At 37.5% G+C, this 22,603-nt stretch overlaps 1 protein-coding gene across 1 annotated transcript; it reads right to left on the reverse strand.

Moving 5' to 3' along the window:
* Positions 1–1,740: 1,740 nt before the first annotated feature.
* Positions 1,741–22,276, reverse strand: LOC127661191 (2-hydroxyacyl-CoA lyase 2-like). The gene is made up of 16 exons (XM_052151793.1): positions 22,202–22,276; positions 21,887–22,036; positions 20,501–20,702; positions 19,939–20,066; positions 18,699–18,837; positions 15,339–15,450; positions 14,772–14,871; positions 14,039–14,136; positions 11,961–12,097; positions 11,721–11,855; positions 11,345–11,459; positions 11,006–11,175; positions 10,777–10,847; positions 8,259–8,330; positions 4,660–4,765; positions 1,741–3,242 (listed from the first exon to the last, which is right to left on the reverse strand). Exons 2-16 carry the CDS (start codon positions 21,986–21,988, stop codon positions 3,064–3,066), a joined length of 1,866 nt encoding a protein of 621 aa, XP_052007753.1. The 5' UTR covers positions 21,989–22,036; positions 22,202–22,276; the 3' UTR covers positions 1,741–3,063.
* Between the last annotated feature and the right edge of the window lie 327 nt (positions 22,277–22,603).

Raw genomic sequence — 22,603 nt, forward strand, 5'->3', positions numbered from 1 at the left:
AGCTTGTAATTCCCTATTGGTTAGAAGAAAAAAAAGAAAATAATAATAATATTTTAGAAAACAATTATGTTAATAGAACATAGTTTGAACTACATATTAACATTTAAAATATGTAGTATATATAGAATCATCCGAAACAATTATTAACTCCACCTGTTCAATATAAACAGGTCAAAGGTTAAAGAAGGGAGGGAGTACATAGGCTAAACTTGGATGTTTGATTGGCTTTAGGCTTGTTAATGCTTTGTCATCATAATACTGTACAATATAATAGAATAATTACAAATATTTGCAAAGATACATCTCAATGACTGATGACATTAGAAAGAGTAGTTATGTTGCTCCTTTTATAGCAGTTCAGTCTCAGTGAAAGTAGGAAATGTTCCCATTCAAATGCTGCCTACCATAAAACAGATGATGGGTTAATGGCAGAGCGTGCGCGATTTTGAACAGGTCACGATGTGCCTGGAGTAAATTAAGAATAAAGTGGTTTATAGCCACTTGCATAGGGACAAAAGGCATCCTCTTTTTCACTAGTCTCTAGTGTTTTCTCTCATTTTCTGACCAAATATCAGATTCCTTTCTTAATGATTGAAGAATCAGCACATTAAATATCTTTAACAGACAACTACAGACGTGTGATGGCATTTGAAATGCTATTTTAATTTAAAGTGAGCTCAGTACATTTGTGCCCAATGGACTTGCGCGGCGTAAAGAGCACAACAATCTGTTTACGGAAGTAAAAATCCCATAGACGAATTGATGTTCAACGACAACTTATAAACTTCAAAGACAGTCCTACCGTGAGCTATGAGGTTGTTCATCGATTTCATATGCTTCCATTGAATCATCTGTCTGCGTTACATTTATTTAATTGTTTTACAATTGCGTTTTATATCGCAATTCAAGTAAACAACTACATTACCCATGGTACAGCAGAGAAAGCTCCACCAATCAGAGAACCGCTGCCAACGAATCCCACGAAAGGTGGCTCGGAGCGACCGCCCACTCCCATGACGCACTGTTAATTACGTAATAGTACATATCAGGATATTTTTTTAATAAACGTAAAATGTATTGTTTCTATGCTTATAATCAACAACCTAAAATCATTTTAAAACTCATTTTAAATATTACCATTGCTCTATCACCACTGTTGTGCTCTATTTTCCAAATATACTCACCCTCATGTCATCCCAGATGTGTATGCCTTTCTTTCAAGAAGAGTTAAGAAGAATATTTCAGCTCTGTAGGCCCATAAAATGCAAGTGAATGTGACCAAAACTTTGAAGGTCTAAAAAGCACATAAAGGCAGCATAATGGCAACCCATAGGACTCCAGTAGTTTAATCCATATCAAGAGAAACTTGATGTGCTTTTTGGACCTTCAGTGTTCTTGCCACCATTCCCTTGCTTTGTATGGAACAACATAGCCAAGATATCATTTTAACTATCTTCGTTTGTGATCAGCAGAAGAATGAAATATACATAGGACAAGGAATGAGGGCGAGTAAAAGATGTGATAATTCTTATTTTGGAGTGAACTATCCCTTTCAGTGCAGTTCGTATTTACTAGTACTAACTGATGAGAGATGCCAAATGCTGTTATTTGAACTGTTTTTACTAGTACTAATGGATGAGAGGGTTTGCCACCTGCTGGTGTATGTCTTAAAAAGCAAGATGGACAAAAGGAAAGGAGACTTATTAGGAGGCAAAACAACATCAACAACAAAAACCCATTTGGCTTTTTTCAGCATTTTATTGCATAAACATTTTTGGATAAATTATGTAGCCATACCTAAATGGGTGATGTTGGAGTGATCAATCACAAACCTGAGAAGAGGCATAACGGTTTACACAGGTCTCATTTAGCAGCAAAACTATTTTAAGGATATTACTTTGGCTAAAATATTCACACTTCTTGATAAATAAACTTAGATCCCTTTGATTCAATTATTAGGGAGACACTAGTGTCCACAACAACTGCAGATATTAACATTCAGCAATAACAGGAACACAATTGTAGGCAGTTCAAATCATTACAAAAATTCAACCCAATTCATTTGTATTATTACTATGATTAAAATCATACATTTATAATGTATGCTTTGAAAATTAAATACATATTTACAGGACCACCATACTTCAAACCTTTTCAAAGTGCTGGACAATACAAAGGCACTGTGATCCTTTTCAGTTCAATGAAGAGGACACATGAGTAGTTTTACTTAAAAAAAAAAAAAAGAAAAACTGTCCTGGATCCTGAAGAAAAGTAGTACAACTCACACAGATGGCACATGTTTTGGAACAATTTACTACTCAACTTTCATTTGATTTCTTTTCAAATCAACAAAATCTGTAAAATGTAGTAAGTGTATTACAGTATATTATAAAGACTTTGGGTTTCTAGACATGATGGTGCACATTGGCTGTGTCTTGTTTGGAAGGCTGCGTCCTCCGGATGTCGCATTTGTCGGCCGCATACGTCATAGAGGCGGTCTCGTTTCAGAAAAGCGAGTCGGACACTTCGAATGTGACCTTCAGGAATTTACAGAATGGATGAGGTGTATCCTTCATGGGCACTCATAACCCACAATTCTTTGTTTCAACGGAAATGTCTAAAATAATTATGCCAATTTGCCAATAATTATGATGTTCAAACGCAAGTAATGTTAATTCCCAAGTTGAAGTACCTCAGTAGATGGTGCAGATTATATAATATGTATAATTATATAAATATATAATTAAAATAAAGTATTGGACTAAAATACACCTGTAAAATCTATTTTCTTTTCTCTTAACATCATTATAAATCTCCTAAAATGTACCTCATACATTCCTTTCTAAAGGGACTTTGTTCCCTTCTCACTTAAAGCGCTGGTGCTTGTTAAAGAGTGGCGTGCTGTCATAGCAACTGTGTTACGTTCTGTTTCCGTTTGTCCTATGAAGGACATCTTGTTTAAACAAGGCTTGTTTAAAGGAAGACACTCAGTATACTGCAGCCTTCAAAGGACGCATCCTACCTAGCACGCAGCTTTCCAAACAAGACACAGCCAGTGTCGCTCTAAACTGAAATTGAACCATCTCTGAAGTTGGTCTTCCCAATCAGAACGTTTAACAGAGTTGCCTTTCCTTCTCTGCACTCCTTCTGGACTTTTTTGATGATATCATCAAGATGCGACTCATCCTCTCGCCCAATTAGGTAGCCTTTGCCCCCGTAACCATCGGCTACAATATGATAATCTGCAAGTAAGATTTAAAAAACAAATGATCAGCATTTTCTCAAAACTGAGTTATCACAATTGGACAGTGCTAGGTGGATTACTTGTGAATTATTATCAGGTACTGATTACAAATTACATGACAAAAAATGCAATCAGTAATGTAATAACATAGATTACATATTTGGGGTAATCTAATCTGATTACTATTGGATTACTTTCAACCTAATTTTATTTTATGTCACATGCATTTGAGTAGGATAATAATTTTAACATAACTAAATACATTATTCATGTAAAAAATAATTGACATTTTTTTTTTTTGCAGTGAAATGATATAATATATATATATATATAAAAAACAACATATAATTCATTTTAAGTGTTGTAACGTAAAACAAGGTTCATACAAGGTGCTTGAAGTGCTTGAATTTGGCATTTTTAAATTTAAGTGCTGGAAAACAATAAATAAATGAAAGAACAACAGCCAAGTTGTCCTTTATGAAAACAAATTAATGTAAACATGTTACAAAATGTTTATCCTCAGCGTTTATATGTAAAAACCAAACTAAATGGAAAATTTCAATATCTTGTAAGGGGAATGACCCATTTGCAATTTGGGTCAGCTCCTCACAATATCTGTTGCGTGACTTGAAACACATCACATGAGTCATATGGACTTCTGTTTACGGACCCAGTTATTCAATTTTGTTGGAAAGCAAAGTGCATTTTAAGGGAGCACACTACAATTGCATCAATTTCATCATGAATGAACCAAGAATTGTTACTGAATGAATATGTAGTCAAAGATGCTCAATGTTGTACTTGTAATAAATGGTGTTTTATAAAAATAAATTAAATGAATAGTTAGAATATTTTTATAATTAAATAAACAAAACAAAAATGTGCTTGAAAGTCCTTGAATTTAATGTTGAAGCATCTGTACGAACCCTGGTAAAAGGAGCACGTGCTCAAAATGTTCATTTGTGAGACTATTTCACTTCAGGTTAAGAATATGATGATATTGATATGAAAATGATCAATACATTATTAACAATTTACTGCTGTTGCCTTGTTAATATGTAATCATGTACTCTATAAAAACAATAACTGTAATCCATTCACAAGTATTTAAAAATGTAATTTAATCCAATTACAAGTACTTTTCCTCCAATCTGATTACGTAATACAGATTACATGTAATCTATTACTAACCAGCACTGCAATTGGGTCTTTGCAATTTTGGGTATAGTCACTGCGTTTTGGCTTTGTAGAGCAGCATAGATCGAGTACTTTTGGTGGATCAAACCACCCCAGAGATTTATTGTCAACTCCAAACATTATCATGTAAATCTATTGACATATGCATTTAAACTTCTGATACAGTGCTAAACAAATACAATGGACAACAATTAAATGATTACACTAAATCATCTCACCTGTAAAGGCAAGACCGCAGGCTACATTGCTCCCGAGCATAGGCACTTGTTCTCTGGAGATCTGACTCCAACATGCATCATTTCCCACCAGAGCAATCACTGGGGTCTGACAGGAGATGAAAAGGGAGTTATTATAAACTTCCAAGACAAAAGCATAAAGACAAATCACACTGATGGTCTTTTTAAAAGGAATATTCTAGATTAAATACAGTTAAGCTCTATTGACTGCATCGATTTCCGTAGAAAATTATCTGGACTCAAGTATGTACCCAAATATGAACAAACAAAAGTGCATTAACAGTTATGTACTTCCAATACAAGTCTATGGGCCGGGGCAAGAGTACAACATGTCAGGATGATGTTGATGGAGCTTCACCTTACTTATCTATTTGTACATATTGGGATACTTTGCAATAAACCTAAAATATATTGTTTCTATACTAATAATAAACAACATAAAATCAATTGTTTTAAATATTACCATCCCAAGGGACAGTTGACCCAAAAATGAAAATTCTCCATCATTTACTCGCCCTCATGCCATCCCAGATGTGTATGACGTTTTCACAATTTAAGATTTTTAGAAGAATATCTCAACTCTGTAGGGCCATACAATGCAAGTGAATATGTGTCAAAATTGTGGTGCTCCAAAAAGCACATAAAGGCAGCATAAAAGTAATCCATAAAACTCCAGTTGTTAAATCCATATCTTCAGAAGTGATATGATAGGTGTAGAGAAACAGATAAAAATTTAAGTGCATTTTTGCAAGAAATGCCAGTAGGTGACATATGCGTGAAGAATGTGAATCACCAAAAACAAAAGAAGAAGAATATGAAAGTCAAGCGAAGGTTGCACTGATCATATCACCTCTGAAGTCATTGATTTAAACACTGGTGTTTTATGGATTACTTTTATGCTGACCTATGTGAGCTTAAAATATTTGGCACCCATTAACTTGCTTTGTATGAACTAAAAGAGCTGAGATACTCTTATAAAGTTTTAATATGTGTTCAGCAGAAGAAAGAAAGTCATGCACATCATAATCATTAGTAAATGATGAGACAATTACAATTTTTGGGTGAACTACAGTGCATCCGGAAGTATTCACAGCGCTTCACTTTTTCCACATTTTGTTATGTTACAGCCTTATTCCAAAATGGATTTTATTTATAATTTCTACAAACAATACCCCATAATGACAATGTGAAAGAAGTTTGTTTGAAATCTTAACAAACAATTAATAATAAAAAACAAATCACATGTACATTATTATTCACAGCTTTTGCCATGACACTCAAAATTGAGCTCAGGTGCATCCTGTCTCCACTGATCATCCTTGAGATGTTTCTACAACTTGATTTTAGTCCACCTGTGGTAAATTCAGTTGATTGGACATGATTTGGAAAGGCACACACCTGTCTATATAAGGTCCCTCAGTTAACAGTGCATGTCAGAGGACAAACCATGCCATGAAGTCCAAGGAATTGTCTGCAGACATCTGAGACAGGATTGTATCGAGGCACAGATCTGGGAAAGGGTACAGAAACATTTCTGCAGCATTGAAGGTCCAATGAGCACAGTGGCCTCCATCATCCATAAATGAAAGAAGTTTGGAACCACCAGGACTCTTCCTAGTGCTGGGCGATCGGGGGAGAAGGGCCTTAGTCAGGGAGGTGACCAAGAACCCGATGGTCACTCTGACAGAGCTCCAGCATTTCTCTGTGGAGAGAGGAGAAACTTCCAGAAGAACAACCATCTCTGCAGCACTCCACCAATCAGGCCTGTATGGTAGAGTGGCCAGACAGAAGCCACTCCTCAGTAAAAGGCACATGACAGCCCGCCTAGAGTTTGCCATAAGGCACCTGAAGGACTCTCAGACCATGAGATACAAAATACTCTGGTCTGATGAAACAAAGATTGAACTCTTTGGCCTGAATGGCAAGCGTCATGTCTGAAGGAAACCATGCACCGCTCCTCACCTGGCCAATACCATCCCAACAGTGAAGCATGGTGGTGGCAGCATCATGCTGTGGGGATGTTTTTCAACAGCAGGAACTGGGAGACTAGTCAGGATCGAGGGAAAGATGAATGCAGCAATATACAGAGACATCCTTGATGAAAACCTGCTCCAGAGCACTCTGGACCTCAGACTGGGGCAAATGTTCATCTTCCAACAGGACAACAACCCTAAGCACACAGCCAATATAACAAAGGAGTGGCTACGGGACAACTCTGTGAATGTCCTTGAGTGGCCCAGCCAGAGCCCAGACTTGAACCTGATTGAACATCTCTGGAGAGATCTTAAAATGGCTGTGCACCGACGCTCCCCATCCAACCTGATGGAGCTTGAGAGGTCCTGCAAAGAAGAATGGGAGAAACTGCCCCAAAATAGGTGTGCCAAGCTTGTAGCATCATACACAAAGACTTGTAATTGGTGCCAAAGGTGCTTCAACAAAGTATTGAGCAAAGGCTGTGAATACTTATGTACATGTGATTTTTTTTTGTTTTTTATTTGTAATAAATGTGCAAAAATTTCAAACAAATTTCTTTCATTACGGGGTATTGTTTTTAGAATTTTGAGGAAAATAATTAATTTAAACAATTTTGGAATAAGGCTGTAACATAACATAATGTGGAAAAAGTGAAGCGTTGTGAATAATTTACGGATGCACTGTATCCCTTTAAAGGAATATTAAAGGCTCAATACAAGTTAAGCTCAATCGACAACATTTGTGGCATAATATTAATTACCACAAAAATAATTTTGACTTGCCCCTCCTTTTCTTTAAAATAAAAAAATCTCCGTTTCAGTGAGGCCCTTCTGTAAACGTTTACAGCTCCATTATACACAAGTTATAATAAAATTTATGTAAATGCTTTTATAAAATAATAAGCTTCATATTTCTGCATTTAAACCCTGGTTTTCTCCCTTTTTCTCCCCAATTTGGAATGCCCAATTCCCAAAGTCCTCGTGGTGGTGTAGTGACTCGCCTCAATCCGGGTGGCAGAGGAGGAATCTCAGTTGGCTCCGCGTCTGAGACCCTCAATCGACGCATCTTATCACGTGGTTTGTTGAGCGCGTGTGGAGGCCCACGCTATTCTCTGCAGCATCCATGCACAACTCACCACACACCCCACCGAGAGTGAGAACCATACATTATAGCGACCACGAGGAGGTTACCCCATGTGATACCCTCCATAGCAACCAGGCCAATTTGGTTGCTTAGGAGACCTGGCTGGAGTCACTCAGCATGCCCTGGATTCAACCTAAAGACCCCAGTGGTGGTAGCCAGCGTCAATCCTCACTGAGCTACCCAGGCCCCAGATTTGTGCTTTTTTTAAAGAAAAGGACGAACGAGTCAAAACAGATTTTTGTTGTTATCAACATTGTCACAAATGCTATCGATTGAGCTTATCTTGTGTTGAACCTAGAATATTCCTCTGTAACACAATTTAAAGATATTTTCATTCAAATTAATAAAAATTGCATTCAAATAAATTCTGAATTTTATGCTGTTAAAAGCCTTAATTCATCAAATGTAACCATACTGACATAAGCAGATCTATAAGAGGAGGGGATGCAAGTTGATTTTTCTACCTTATGTCGAGTGAAGGTATCAAATTCAGCCACACTGTACCCAAGGGAACCATCACCATAAACGATCCATACCTGTAATCAAGACTTTATAAGCCCTACAGAAAGCGTTCTTGAATTCTTTGTGACAAATGCGAGAAAAAGAGAGCAATAAATACTGACATACTGTAACAGAGTTAAACAGCTATAAGGCAGTATATGTAATTGGCAATCCATTTTACTTCTGTAATGTGTCACATTTCTGAGCGAAACAGGATATTCCATGTGGGAAAATATATATGTTATCCATCAGGAATTCATTGGATTGTGAAAAGTAAATATTCTATCCCAGCATGCAGCCAAATCTGAATGTGAGTTTGGCACCCCCATTTTAGGAGGCTTTTGACTGGCACGTCAAGCCTGAAGGTCAAGTTCACCCTCAAAGCATCTCAGTGAATCCGTATATCCCCAACACTTTTTCTTCAAATCTACCTTTATTTGCTATTATTGCCGTTAACCAGCGGTAAATTACTGTTACATTTTCACAAGATTTTAGAAAGGGTGCATTACCTACAAAAAAAAAATAGCTATTTGGCTATAATTGGTAAACATTAACCAATAATCTGCACAGCTTAGGTTCCGTCATCCAAAATGGAAATTTGTTTCAGAGGTTGAGTACATTTTGATAAAAAGATAACGAAGACAACCTTTTTGTTTCTTTGCGATAAATCATGCACAATAACACCAGGAATGTACAGTTGAAGTCAAAAGTTTACATAGACCTTAGACAAATACATTTAAACTCTTGACATTTAATAGAAAACATTCCCTGTCTTAGGCCAGTTAGGATCACTACTTTATTTTAAGAATGTGAACTGTCAGAATAATCGTAGAGAATAATTTATTTTAGCTTTTATTTCTTTCATCACATTCAGAAGTTTACATACACTTTGTTAGTATTTGGTAGCATTGCCTTTATTTAACTAGGGTCAAACATTTTGGGTAAACTTCCACAAGATTCTCACAATAAGTTGCTGGAATTTTGGCCCATTCCTCCAGACAGAACTGGTGTAACTGGTTCAGGTTTGTAGGTCTCCTTTATTGCACGCTTTTTCAGTTCTGCCCACAAATTTCTATCAGATTGAGGTCAGGGCTTTGTGATGGCCACTCCAATACCTTGACTTTGTTGTCATTATGCCATTTTGCCACAACTTTGGAGCTTGGGGTCATTGTCCATTTGGAAGACCCATTTGTGACTGAGCTTTAACTTCCTGGCTGATGTCTTGAGATGTTGCTTCAATATATCCACATCATTTTCCTTCCTCATGATTCCATCTATTTTGTAAAGTGCACCAGTCCCTCCTGCAGCAAAGCATCCACACAACATGATGCTGCCACCCCCATGCTTCACAGTTGCAAGACTCACCCTTTTTCCTCCAAAAATAATGATGGCCATTATGGCCAAACAGTTATCAGACCAGAGGACATTTCTCCAAAAAGATCTTTGTCCCCATGTGCACTTGCAAACTGTAGTCTGGCTTTTTTATGGTAATTTTGGAGCAGTGGCTTCTTCCTTGATGAACAGCCTTTCAGGGTATTTCGATATAGGACAAATTTGACTATGGATATAGATACTTGTCTACATGTTTCCTCCAGCATCTTCACAAGCTCCTTTGCTGTTGTTCTGGGATTGATCTGAACTTTTAGGAGACAGAATGCATCTCCTTCCTGAGCGATCTGATGGCTGTGTGGTCCCATGGTGTTTATACTTGTGTACTATTGTTTGTACAGATGAACATGGTACCTTTAGGCATTTGTAAATTGCTCCCAAGGATGAACCAGACATGTGGAGGTCCATAATTTTTTTTCTGAGGTATTGGCTGATATCTTTTGATTTTCCCATGATGTCAAGAAATTAGGCACCGAGTTTAAAATTAAAATACATCCACAGGTACGCCTCCAAATGACTCCAATTAGCCTATCAGAAGCTAATTGTCTAAAGGCTTGACATTATTTTCTGGAATTTCCCAAGCTGCTTAAAGGCACAGTTAACTTAGTGTATGTAAACTTCTGACCCACTGGAATTGTGATATAGTCAATTAAAAGTGAAAAAATCAGTCTGTAAACAATAGTTGGAAAAATTACTTTGTGTCATGCACAAAGTAAATGTCCTTTTAACGACTTGCCAAATCTATAGTTTGCTAATATTAATCTGTGGAGTGGTTAAAAAATAGTTTTAATGACTTCAACCTAAGTGTATGTACACTTCTGTCTTCAACTGTATATTGACATTTACATTTACGCATTTGGCAGACGCTTTTATCCAAAGCGACTTACAGTGCACTTATTACAGGGACAATCCCCCCAGAGCAACCTGGATTTAAGTGCCTTGCTCAAGGGCCCAACAGTGGCATCTTGGTGGTGCTGGGGCTTGAACCCCAGACCTTCTGGTCAGTAACCCTGAGCCTCTACCACTGAGCCACCACTGCCCCATTGAGAATATTGAGAAAGTAAAGAGGTCATACTGACTTTAAAGTCTTACCTCGGATTCAGGTCGACAAAGTTTTGCACCCAGTGCAAATCCTCCTCCCACACCCAGAGTCCCAAAAGCCCCTGGTGCAAAAGCAAGCCACAAGTTAAACACAAACACTATGAGTGGATTTGTCAGGGGATGACAAAACAGAAGCTACACATGTTTTGTTCAATAATGTTGCTTAGAGACAGTATTATAACTGCTTAATGGGATTTTGAATGAAGACCCTGCCTCTAACCTGGGTCCAGCCAGCGCAGTGGGCCCCGCGGCCTCATGATGTATGCAGCACTGCCAACAAAATCCCCCCCATCAGCCACTATGATGCTGTCATCAGCCAACAGCTCATCCACCCGGTGCAAAACATTCAGAGGGTTCAGATGCCTCTCGGTCTTCTCAACTGCTTTTGCTCTGACATAAACAAAAAGGAAGCAATATCAAATATAAAAACCATGGATGAAATCATAGGTCTGAGTTGCGTAGGTTTAAAAAAAGCATTCACTTTGTAGTAAATTCCCCCCACTGTCTCCAGATACATTCAAGTATACAAGCAGCAATACAACCTTTGGCATAAGATTACCTGTTAGTTTTCTCTTTGATGTGATCTCCCTCCTTTAGGCTCTGAGCCCATTCCTCTGGGCACTTGTGGCCCTTTAGGGCTTTTGAGAGACACAGGAGGAAAGAGCCAGCATCGCCTGAAACAGTCGGGAAAGGATATGTTAATATAAAATTTTTGGAAGTAACTAACTACTGTATATTGTAAGTTGCAACACAACCAACTTAACTAGATTTTTAAGAAGCAAGACAGTAGCTCAGCTGTTTTAGGAACAGTGAATATTTTCCAGAAACAAGCTACTGTTTCCAACAAGTAGCTGTGCAACGTGACAAAATGCTAGAAGTCTTACTACATTTTTTGTAAAATTAATTGTAAAATGAAAGGAAATGTAGTTCTCCACCCTGAATGGCCACTGTTGGTTTCCAAAACATGTCTGAGTTCTTCAACAGCTGACTTTTGTCTCTGTTGACCGCAATAATTTTACTCCGTCTGTTCAGCACCCGTCCATAACTCAGTCTGAAGTCACACACAGTGCCTATCAACCAAAACAAAGCATTTAATGGTAAACAGGAAAAATAGCTTATCTTGTTCTCAGCACTCAAGAAAATCAACCCGTACAGTAGGTGGCACCATTTCCCACCTGCCAGCAGCACAAGGTCAGCATCTTTCAAGGCATCTCTCCTGTTCTGTCTGATGTGCAGTGGACTGTTCTTTCCCAGCATGCCTCGGGACATTCCACCAAGGAAGCAGGGAATACCTAACGATTCTAAGGCATTTCTGTGATAGACATGTGCAAAAAAAATAGCTTTAACTATGACTTAGAGGGCATTAAAGGAGGATCTCATTACAAAAAGCTCCACATAAATAAATGAATAACACTTAAGAAATTATTTTTTTCAAATCATACAATGGCATGAGATAAAGACTCTAAATTTAAAAGCATTTATATTTTACATGGAGTGGGTTGAGATCATATGAGCAAAAATATTACTCACTTTATCTCAGTAACCCCTGTTTTTGGGCACTTTTGCTAATGAAATAAATTAATCATGGCTGACAGCACATCGATCATTTTGTACAATGGCATCAGTAACTGTAACAAGAATGTTTACTTAGAAAAAGCATTGAAACCTATTGCCTTAAAGGGATCATAAAATGGAGAATCACATTTTTCTTGATATTTAGACATATAATATAAAAACATACTGTAAATTTCAGAACTCAAAACTCACTCCCCAGTCTAAAAAGAGCATTTATAGTTACCACACTGCTGAAATGTCTTGTTTTGAAATCTGTCTGTTTGTGACATCACGAGACATTGCTCACTTGTATTTACACATCCCACAACATGTGTCATCACACCCTTGGCCCCGCCAACTGGCACGCGCAGTTCGAGAGAGCAGGCCTTGTGTGGCTTACTATTCCTGAACACCAAAGTGTACCCATCTGGACTATTTTTTATTACTTCGTATATAAACATGAACTACACAGACTCTTTGACCACTGCCATGTGTATCGCTGCTCTGAAAGGTTCTGAAAGCAATTCTTTTTCATTCAGCTGCTCCCTCTTGTTGTTTTGGGCACAAACGCACCATGGATGTTCTTTCGCATATCTGCACTATTTTTAATTGTTGGTGTATGAAAACATGCACTAGTTGGATGTCTTTGACCGTTTCAATGTGTTTCTGGTGACATGTGCCTCAGTGTGCCTACAGTATATGTGTGTGCGTCATTTCATCGTGCTTTGGACTATGTATGTGTATTTTTTTTTCGGTTTAAGTCAGCGTGGATTGCTTGTGAAAGAGTCATAAAATTATTCAAGCTTTGCAAAGGAACTGTTGCCATCCTTCAGTTAAAAACACTTACAAAATTTCCAAATAATGAATATTTCAAATATCATGACTGTTTGATAGTTTATGGTGCTGAGTGTAAACTGTTGTGCTTGAGATGAACAGTTAAATATATTCAGATGGTAGGTGTAGGATGTGTTATGTGTAAACCCTGAAGTTTAGTTTTATAATATTGTGGGGTTGTTCATTCTCTTCCGATTAAGTTTCAAATATGGCTGAAATTGAGTGGCTAGCCAATCATAACAGTGGGCATTTACATGGAAGATTCAAGGAGGTGCTTAGGCCAAAACTGAGCGTTTCAGATTGAGGGCCAGAGACAGGGTGGAAAATGATTGTATATTACTAAATTATGACTGTTTTGGTGCAAATAAACTTTAATAACATTATCAGTTGACCTCAGAGAAGATAATACAATTATTATTTTTGTAAATAACATTTCATGACCCGTTTATAAAATCAAATTAAGCTCAACTAATTACATTTTACAGTGTAACTGAACAGAGTGTACAGCGCTGCAATCCAAGTAAAGGGTGGCTACTTTGAAGAAGCTAAACTATAAGATGGCCCCACGCTTCCATTTGCATCACTTCATATTTCTGTTGATTTTCATATTATTATTCTTAAATGTGAAAAATAGTAATAATAAAGAATGAATAGGTGTGTCAAAAGGTGTATTCATGTAAGGGTTTAAATTAGTATGTCAATATTACTTGTTTAATTTGGGGATGGTGTTGAAGTGGTAAAAGTTCAGGACTGGTGACCCAAAGGTCATAGGTTCAAACCTCAAAAAATGTTATCATTAATTGCTCCATGAACTATCTAAAGAGTCTGCTACACAACAAGACAAGAAAGAACAGCTGAAAATTACCTGATATCGTCCACAGGTGTAGGGGGTAAGGTTGCCTGGCTGCCTAACAGTATGACAGGTTTCTTGGCTCTGCTTATCAATTCCACACACCTTTGGATCTGGGAAGAGCACAACAGTTAGGAATTATTTACTTAAAGACGTGGAATGTTATCTTTTAAAAAAATTTTGATCTTTCTGTCCTATTATGGTTCATGTCATATGCTATATTGTTATATGTATAGGACTTCGAATAAACAGCTGTGACCATGAATCTTGAATCATTATCAGACAATTGAACAGTTGTTTCTATAAGCTTTAGATCTGTTGAACATGTCAATGCATGCCATTAATTAATTATGCTTAACTGCATTAACAAATGTACAGCATTAACACATTTTTTATTTTTTTCAATCTAATGTGACATCAATTTGTTTGGGAAAGTGGTTTTATAATTAAAAATAATTGAATTGAACGAAAAATTGCAGACTTGCATTTCTGTGCATTTCATTTTTTGTGGGTGTGTGTGTGTGTGTGTGTGTGTGTGTGAGAGAAAGATTGTGATGAGTAAAGAGCACTGTTGCAGAACCTCTGCCCAGTGTCATTATATAGACATGCAAATTCAGTGTATTCCACTATGAGAGTCATTCACACAAATTGCTACATATTTATTAATCATGATTAAATCAATTGACAGCCCTAATATTTTCAATACAGAAAACTGCCCATAACAGTTTTTTTTTCTTAGAAGTTTCACCTCATCATCTGTGGCCTGAGGGATGTGAACAGGAAGTGGGGACAAATCACGGGTTTCCCAAGCTCCAGCAAACAAGTTAGTTAAATGATTCTGAAGATACCTGTTAGGACAAAAAAATATATTGAAAATGATTTTAAGTCACAATAAGGAAAGTTTTAACAAGTGCACTCAGTAATTACTTCATAATTACATATGTTTTACACCTAAATAAAGGAATAATACCTTTATAAAATGTTTAAAATGATGTGTAAACCAGTGGTCTAATAAAAACCTGTTATATTTTACGTGGAGAAGGTCCCCGCATGGAGGTCGCCATGTTGAGATCACATGACTCACTTTATCTGTTAACCCCCCTCTTATCTGATACTTTTGCTCTTTAAATAATTTTTTTCTGACTGTGAATAACACATTTCTACAATGGCATCGGTCACCCTGCCTTCGCAAGGTGTAATACTTTAAGTCTAAGATGACTGTAATATTGTCCAATGCTACAGTAAATTAATGCTTTTAATAAGGAGATGAAGTGTTAGAATAATAGTGTACACAAATATTGAGAAATGTTTATACCATGCAATGATTTTCCCCATCAGTCCTTTGGGAGTGTTTTTAGGGGCAAACTCTTTTTCCACCACATGGTAAGGGTAGAGCGTGTCTATGGGAAACTCAATAAACACAGGGCCTGTGAAGCAGAGCATTAGGGTACAGTATTATAACAAACAGTATTTATCAACATGTAATTTAAGAGTTTGTTCCCTCCAAAATTAAAATACTGTGATCATTTACTCACATTCATGTTATTCCAAACCTGTATGACTTTTTTCTTCCGCGGAAGACAAATGGATACGTTAAGCAGAATGTTAACCCCAAAGTAACTTCGGTCAGATGCGAACCCTTGACATCTGCGTAAAGGGCGTGTGACGCAAATTTCGTCATCAGCAGAGTGTTGGAGCACTGAATGCGTGCAGCCCAATTTTTTTCACAGCGCATTCTCTGAACATGCAGAATGTGTCTGGAATTATTTGCACTAATTAGTGGGTCCACAAGGTGGCAACACTCACAACTGAGCAATTGCTTTCATGTAGAAGCAATAAAAGAAGATATAATTGCTGCTAAAACCCAGGAGATGAAGGTGGAAACAACAACATTGTACTGTATGTGCACTGAAAGAGCATGTGTGTGAAGAGGTCTGGAGATACCTGCATTTGAATTACTTGAGTCTGAAGAAACACACAGACATTTTTATGGGTCTAAACTCATGAAGAGAAATAGTCCAGTATCTCATAGCAGTCGTAGCGTGCACACGCCAACCGCCTGTGTATGCGTGCAGTCAAATTGTTAGCATTCGACTGTACACAGACGTGAAGTGTTCACGTCAAAACCGAAGTATACTTTGGGCTTTAGCCTCAATTGCTATTCACTTTCATTGTATGGAAATAAGATGCAATGAAAGTTGATGGTGATTTAGGCTATCAGTCCCAAACATTCTGTCAAAAATCTATCTTTTTCTGTGACTCACAGAAGAAAGCAAGTCATGCGGGTTTGGAACAACATGAGGATGAGTATATTAAGACCAGAATTTTTGGGTGAACTATTCCTTCAAAGGGGTCATTACATGAGGAATCAATTTTTCCTTGATCTTTTGACATACAGTGGGCATTGTAGTATAAAAACATACTGTAAGTATCTGAACTGAAAACGTCCTCCTTAATAGAAAAGGAGCATTTATTTAAACCAAGCTGCAAAATGGCTTGTTTGGAATTCGTGGAACTTGTGACGTCACAAGGACCAAATACATCTGCATATGCAACGCCTATTTTTCCATCATTGCACCTTTGGCCCCGCCCACTGGTGCTTAGAGTCAGTCACACAAGTGAAAAGCAGAGACATGGACCTGTCATGATAGATTCATCCTAAATGGACCAACACAGGACACCTTCATGTGCCTGTCTGGATTTAAATGTTTTTCTACATAAACATGCCCAGACAGACGTCTTTGACCGCTTGATACATATCTCAGGTTGCCTTTTAAAAGATGCAGTGTCAAGTTACAACTCTACATAAGCATCATGGATGCGTTCTTTTGCTCTTCTGTACTATTTTTAGTTGTTGGTGTATGAAAACATGAAGGAATGATACTGGAAAATGTACGTGGATGTGTCTTCAGTGTAATTTAGAGTGGATTGTATGATTGTAGGAACTGTTACTGAAGGATGGGGCAGTTAAAACACTTTGATGCGATCGCAAAAAAGATGCGTAAATAGCTCCATTCATGAATATTTCCTATGTCATGACTGTGTGATAGTTTATGGTGCCAACATCCTGTTTACACCGGGCATGTCTGTTGATGCGACGAAACAGCTTGAGGCTGTCTACACCGGGCCTGTTGACAGAAACTTTTTAAACCATTTATTTGTGTTGTTGGCAGTAGTAGAGTCACGGCATGCAGCACAAAATGGAATGGGACATCTGTTTACTGTCGGCGCAACATGATGTTCCACAAAGAACGCTTCCATGGTAAAAAGATCATTGATTATAATGGGTTCTTTTTCATTTGACGCAACGTGACTCTTGCGTCCGGTGTAGCCAGGATGTGAGTGTTAACTGTTGTGCTTGAGATGAACAGTTGAATATATTCAGATGCAATGTGTTGAATGTGTGTTAGAATCAAAATAATTTTTTCCTCTGATTCCTTGGGTCAAGACGAACAAAACCTATATATACGATTTTATTTCCATCTATAAAAATGTTCCACTATTCTTTCTGAAAAGAATACTTTTGCAAACTACTCCTAGGCCATTTGTCCTATTTGCACAACATTTTGCATTTATCATCTAGGGACTGTCCTGACAAAAAAAATTTTTTTTTGATTTGTCAAATTGTTTTGAAGATATAAACTAATTAATTCATGGGGTGTGGCCCAAATTTACTCAATGGCCTATATCTTCTTAACGCAAATTCCAAATTTTACAAAACTTGGAATACTTTGGTATCAGAACATTTTGAGGATGCATGTAAAGTTTCATCCAATTTTGTCAATAGGAGGCACAACAGCTTAAAATTCCTTATAACTCCCCAACCGTTTGAGTGAAAATTTAGAAAATTGGCATGCAATTTTCATTGGCATGTCAAATCATTATGAAGATATATGACAATTAATTCTTTGGGTTTGAACTGCAACTACTACTATGCCTTTATTTGTGTGCACAAGGTCCAAACATGGCAAAACTTAAAACATATAAACAACAGGATAGTCTCAGGACATGTGCTAAATTTAATCATCTTCCTCTTGTCAACAGCACTCTCTGACTTGTAATGTGCTGTTATTCTTGTAATGTAATATATGTGCAGTAAAAATAGCAACCGCTATCCAACAAATTAAGAGCCCTATGAAATCGGTTTAAGTTTTTCTCAAGTTCAGTTTTCCCTGATTTAATTGTCCAACAATCCCAAATCTAATTTATGCATGGTAAATCAAGGTTGTATTACCAATTTTGTCCACTAGATGAGCGCCAAGACTAAAAATCCTTGGAAATCCTCTTTGACTTTGCTTTTTGCTCTTTTAATGTGCTGTTGTTCAGCAATCCAAAATCTATTCTTCTTCTTTATCTTCATCTTCTATTGTGATTCTGTTGTCATTCTAATAAAATTAAAATTTTGTGTTAAATGTAATTATTTTGGCATTTTTTAGCTTGACTCCGATGATTGCCACTTATGGCTATATTAACTAAAATATATATGACTGTTTAAATGCAAAAAAAAAAAAAAAACTTTACTAACATTATCAGTGGACCTCAGAGAAGATAATAAAACATATATATATATATATATATATATATATATATATATATATATAAAAGAGCATTTCATAACACTTTTAAATAAAATAAGGCTTTTGGCATGCATTTAACTTTTGGAGACTTTCATTACCTGGTGTGCCAGACTGTGCGATGGCCAAAGCTTTTCTTACAATGGGAACAATTTCTCTCACATTCCTCACAGAAGCACAGAACTTGCAGAGGGGCTTGAAGAGCGACATTTGGTCAATATCCTGTAGGGCACCTCTACCCTGCAAAAACAAAAACCATCAAAGATAATACAACAGACAATGGCACAATTTTATTTTTTGGAAAATGCATTTTAGAAACATTGAATTTGATGTCTTACAATACAACATTTGACGAAACTGATTTCACTGAGATTGAACTGGAAATTCTGATTATATCATATTAAAAATTCAATGGTTTCTTTTGTTTTAATAAAAAATACCAGGGTCATAACCAACAAAGACTTGAAGGGGGGACATTTCCCCCGCAATATTCAGAATATTGGTCGATCAATATTATTTTCTCAATGACTGATTCTTAAAGGTGCACTCAGTAAATTTTGTCTTTGTGTCATCTTGGTCTTACACTGACACCTAGTGGCTTGGATGCAGCATCATTGAAAATCAATAGTTTTCAGTTTCAGATGTCATTGTAGAAATGTGGTATTCACTGTCAGACATGATTACTTTAATCAATGAGTGGTTCTCGCCCTCAATGGGGCATGTGGTAAGTTGTGAGTGGATCACAGAGAATAGCACAAGCCTCCACATGCTGGGAGTCTCCACGTTGTCATGCACATTGAGCCACGTGATAAGATGCGCATAAGAAGGTCTCAGAAGTAGAGGCAACTGATACTTGTCCTCCATCACCCGGATTGAGGTGAGTAACCACGGCACCATGAGGACCTACTAAGTAGTGGGAAATGGGCATTCCAAATTGGCAGATTTTTACTGTTGTTCAAAAAATGAAGTTCAAAGTTTGCGGTGATGAGGTTGAAAGATCATTCTCAATCATAAGAATTTCATATTTATAATGAGTTATAATACTCAAAACAATTTGATTTGGATGGGCACTTAACTTAAAGAAACACCTGTGTATCATTATATAAATGCTTTTTCAACTTTTATCAAATTAATTTCAAAATTATTTCGTAATACATTTCTCATCTTCATGCTTAGTTCTGTAAGAATTACATTAGAATCATAAAATCTAGTGTTTGCACAAGATAATGCAATTCAAGCAAGCCATTGTGAGCAGAGAGCAAACCTGCAGGTGACATGCACATAAAGTGCATGTGAAAGTGACACATTTGAAGTGTAAAAGTCTAAAGGGCATTTCCTGACCTGCAGTAGAGTAGAGGCGGCACCACCAATAAGAAGCAGTGGTGATTCAGCCATCTGAGCGTTCTTCACTGCAGTCACTGTGTTGGTTAGGCCTGGTCCTGCTGTTACTGCGGCCACACCGACTGTGCCTACATCAGCAAAACAGAAGATTATCAGCCTCCTATACTGCTTCTAATGTTTAAAACATTTTCCTGGTTAGTTTTAAGCCCAATAAACCATTCAATTGAGTTATCCCTAGTTCATAAAAAAAGGTTACAGTAAGGTACTTACAATGGAAGATAACAGGGTCAGACATTAACATTAAAATACACACAGTTTTAAAATGATAGCCAAAAGATGTAAACTCATATGACTTATTTATTTCGTGGGACACTGGGAATTTTATAATTTAATTAAAAAGTGAATAAAATGTGGTCCCTTTGGAGACATTGGGTCTGGTTTGACATCAATGACATCAAAAGTGTCTTATGACCAAACACCATTGACCCATTCCCATTCACTTTTAATGTATGGATGTTCCAAGTAAAAAAAAGAAAGTTTTCCATTTACGATTCAATCTTACCAGAGAGTCTTGCCACAGCATCAGCAGCAAACACAGCTGTGGCCTCGTGGCGTGTGTCAACAATGCGGATTCCCAGTTTCTCACAGGCCACCAGGATGGGCGAGATGTGTCCTCCCACCAATGTGAAGACAAACTTGACCCCATGAGCCCGCAGGACCTCTGCCACACTCTCCCCTCCATGCCGAGGATTCTTTCTCTCTGTCTGAGAATGGAGGACACAGGCATTACTCTACGCTGCAAGTTGCAAAATGCATCTTAATTGATTCAAAATTTAGCTACACATTGCTGTAGGATGCTGACTCTGAAAAAAAAAGCTTTTAAGGTAGTGGTTTGCAACAATACAAAAAAGGGTCACAGATCTGTTGTGATAGGGTGGCAAATACCAGCCAATCATGTGGCAGCAGTGCAGAAAATCATGCAGATACGGGTCAGGAGCTTCAGTTAATGTTCACATCAACCATCAGAATGGGGGAAAAAATTTAGCTCAAGATATTTAGACTGTGGCATGTTTGTTGGTAAAAAATATTTCTGTAACTGTTGATCTCCTGTGATTATCACACACAAGTCTCTAGAGTTTACTCAGAATGGTGCCAAAAACAAAAACATCCAGTGAGCGGCAGTTCTGTGGACAGAAACGCCTTGTTGATGAGAGAGGTCAACAGAGAATAACCAGACTGGTTCGAGCTGACAGAAAGTCTACAGTAACTCAGATAACCACTCTGTATAATTGTAGTGAACAGAATAACATCTCAGAATGCACAAGTCGAACCTTGAGAAGGATGGGCTACAACAGCAGAAGACCATGTCTGGCACTTTATTATGACCATAGTGTTCAGTGAGTGTAGAAAACCGTGCAAGGTTAAAAACACCCAGACTATGTTGCACTTCACTTGCAACAGTCAGTTTGGAAACCAGTTTGACTGATTAAGACAGTACGGTTTCTGACCAAGTTTAACTCAACACATGAGCAGTTTCTAGCTGATTAAATATTTTAGAGCAGAGCTTACCCCAAAATGAAAGTATAATCATTATAGAAATGTACCTGTTATTTTTTTTAATTACTTTCCATGACTTTTCCAGGCCTGGAAAACACCATTTAAAATTTCCCTGATATTTCCATCTTTTCAATGACCATGTGAACACTGGGTGTCATGTTGAACCATTAAAAAGCATGAAAATAATGAAGAAATCAGGGGCATGTCAGACTGACAGTATAATTTTACTGTGTCCTGGTTCAAGGAATTCTGCCAAACAGGGAAAATGTATGCATTCCAGTCTTTTGTTTGCATGACAGGTTTAAATAAAGTATCAGGTCAATGTGTCAAACTGCAAACAGTGTTATCAAAAAGGTTGCAGATAATAATGCATGGTTATAATGTTACGTACCTTATGAAATAGCTGATACAGTAAACCAAGCTTATAAACTGCGAAGACGAGACCCCCAAAAGCAGCACCGAGAGAGCAGCACAAAACCACAACAATGTCCATCGCTTACGTGGGAGGGCTACGAACTAATGTCCACCTGACCTGACAGACCTGTCCAGCAAAAACAGGAAAACAAGTAAATAACCACAGCCCCTACAATGACGAGGGCTTCGAAGTTTACTTTCTCGAGCAGGTACTGATAAATAACGTGGTCTTTTCGTGTCGCTTGACGGTCATTAGCATGGTTAGGTTAAGGTCAAACAACATTGTACCTACCAGCTTCTTCTTTCTCCCCCTCTGCAGTCAGTGCTGAAAGGCCGATGAATGCCCCCCCCCTGTTGACGGCGTAAGTAACTGAAGGCGGAACATGAATCTCGAATGCAGGACAAATGCGCAAATAGCGGCCCGGCCGTTCCGCTACTTACGTAACTCTCATTGGTTCCATTCAACTCTTCTTTCTTTTGTATAATTTTGAGAATAGCAGCCTGCGCGGTAACATGTTTGACAGCGCAGTTCACCATTGGAAGGCTGATACGTCTGATACGTACCAGAATCCCTACTTTTATCCTTTTAGCGAGATTACAGGCATAACATGAAATATAAAAAAATAAACCTTGATTTAAGGATTCGTTGTTAGAAATGTTTCACTTGTTAAATCTATTAAAATGCCTTTTGAAT

The sequence above is a fragment of the Xyrauchen texanus genome, chromosome 21 (genome assembly GCF_025860055.1).
Source record: "Xyrauchen texanus isolate HMW12.3.18 chromosome 21, RBS_HiC_50CHRs, whole genome shotgun sequence".
In the NCBI taxonomy this organism is placed as follows: Eukaryota; Metazoa; Chordata; class Actinopteri; order Cypriniformes; family Catostomidae; genus Xyrauchen; species Xyrauchen texanus.

What these genes read in the sequence shown, in the direction of transcription:
- LOC127661191 (XM_052151793.1), bottom strand. Translation starts at nt 21,988, where the DNA reads ATGGACATTGTTGTGGTTTTGTGCTGCTCTCTCGGTGCTGCTTTTGGG. An exon ending in CGCACAGTCTGGCACACCAG is followed by an intron (nt 15,451 to 18,698) that starts GTAATGAAAGTC and finishes TCTGCTTCACAG; the next exon opens with GCCCTGTGTTTATTGAGTTT. An exon ending in CTCAGGCCACAGATGATGAG is followed by an intron (nt 14,137 to 14,771) that starts GTGAAACTTCTA and finishes TGCTCTTCCCAG; the next exon opens with ATCCAAAGGTGTGTGGAATT.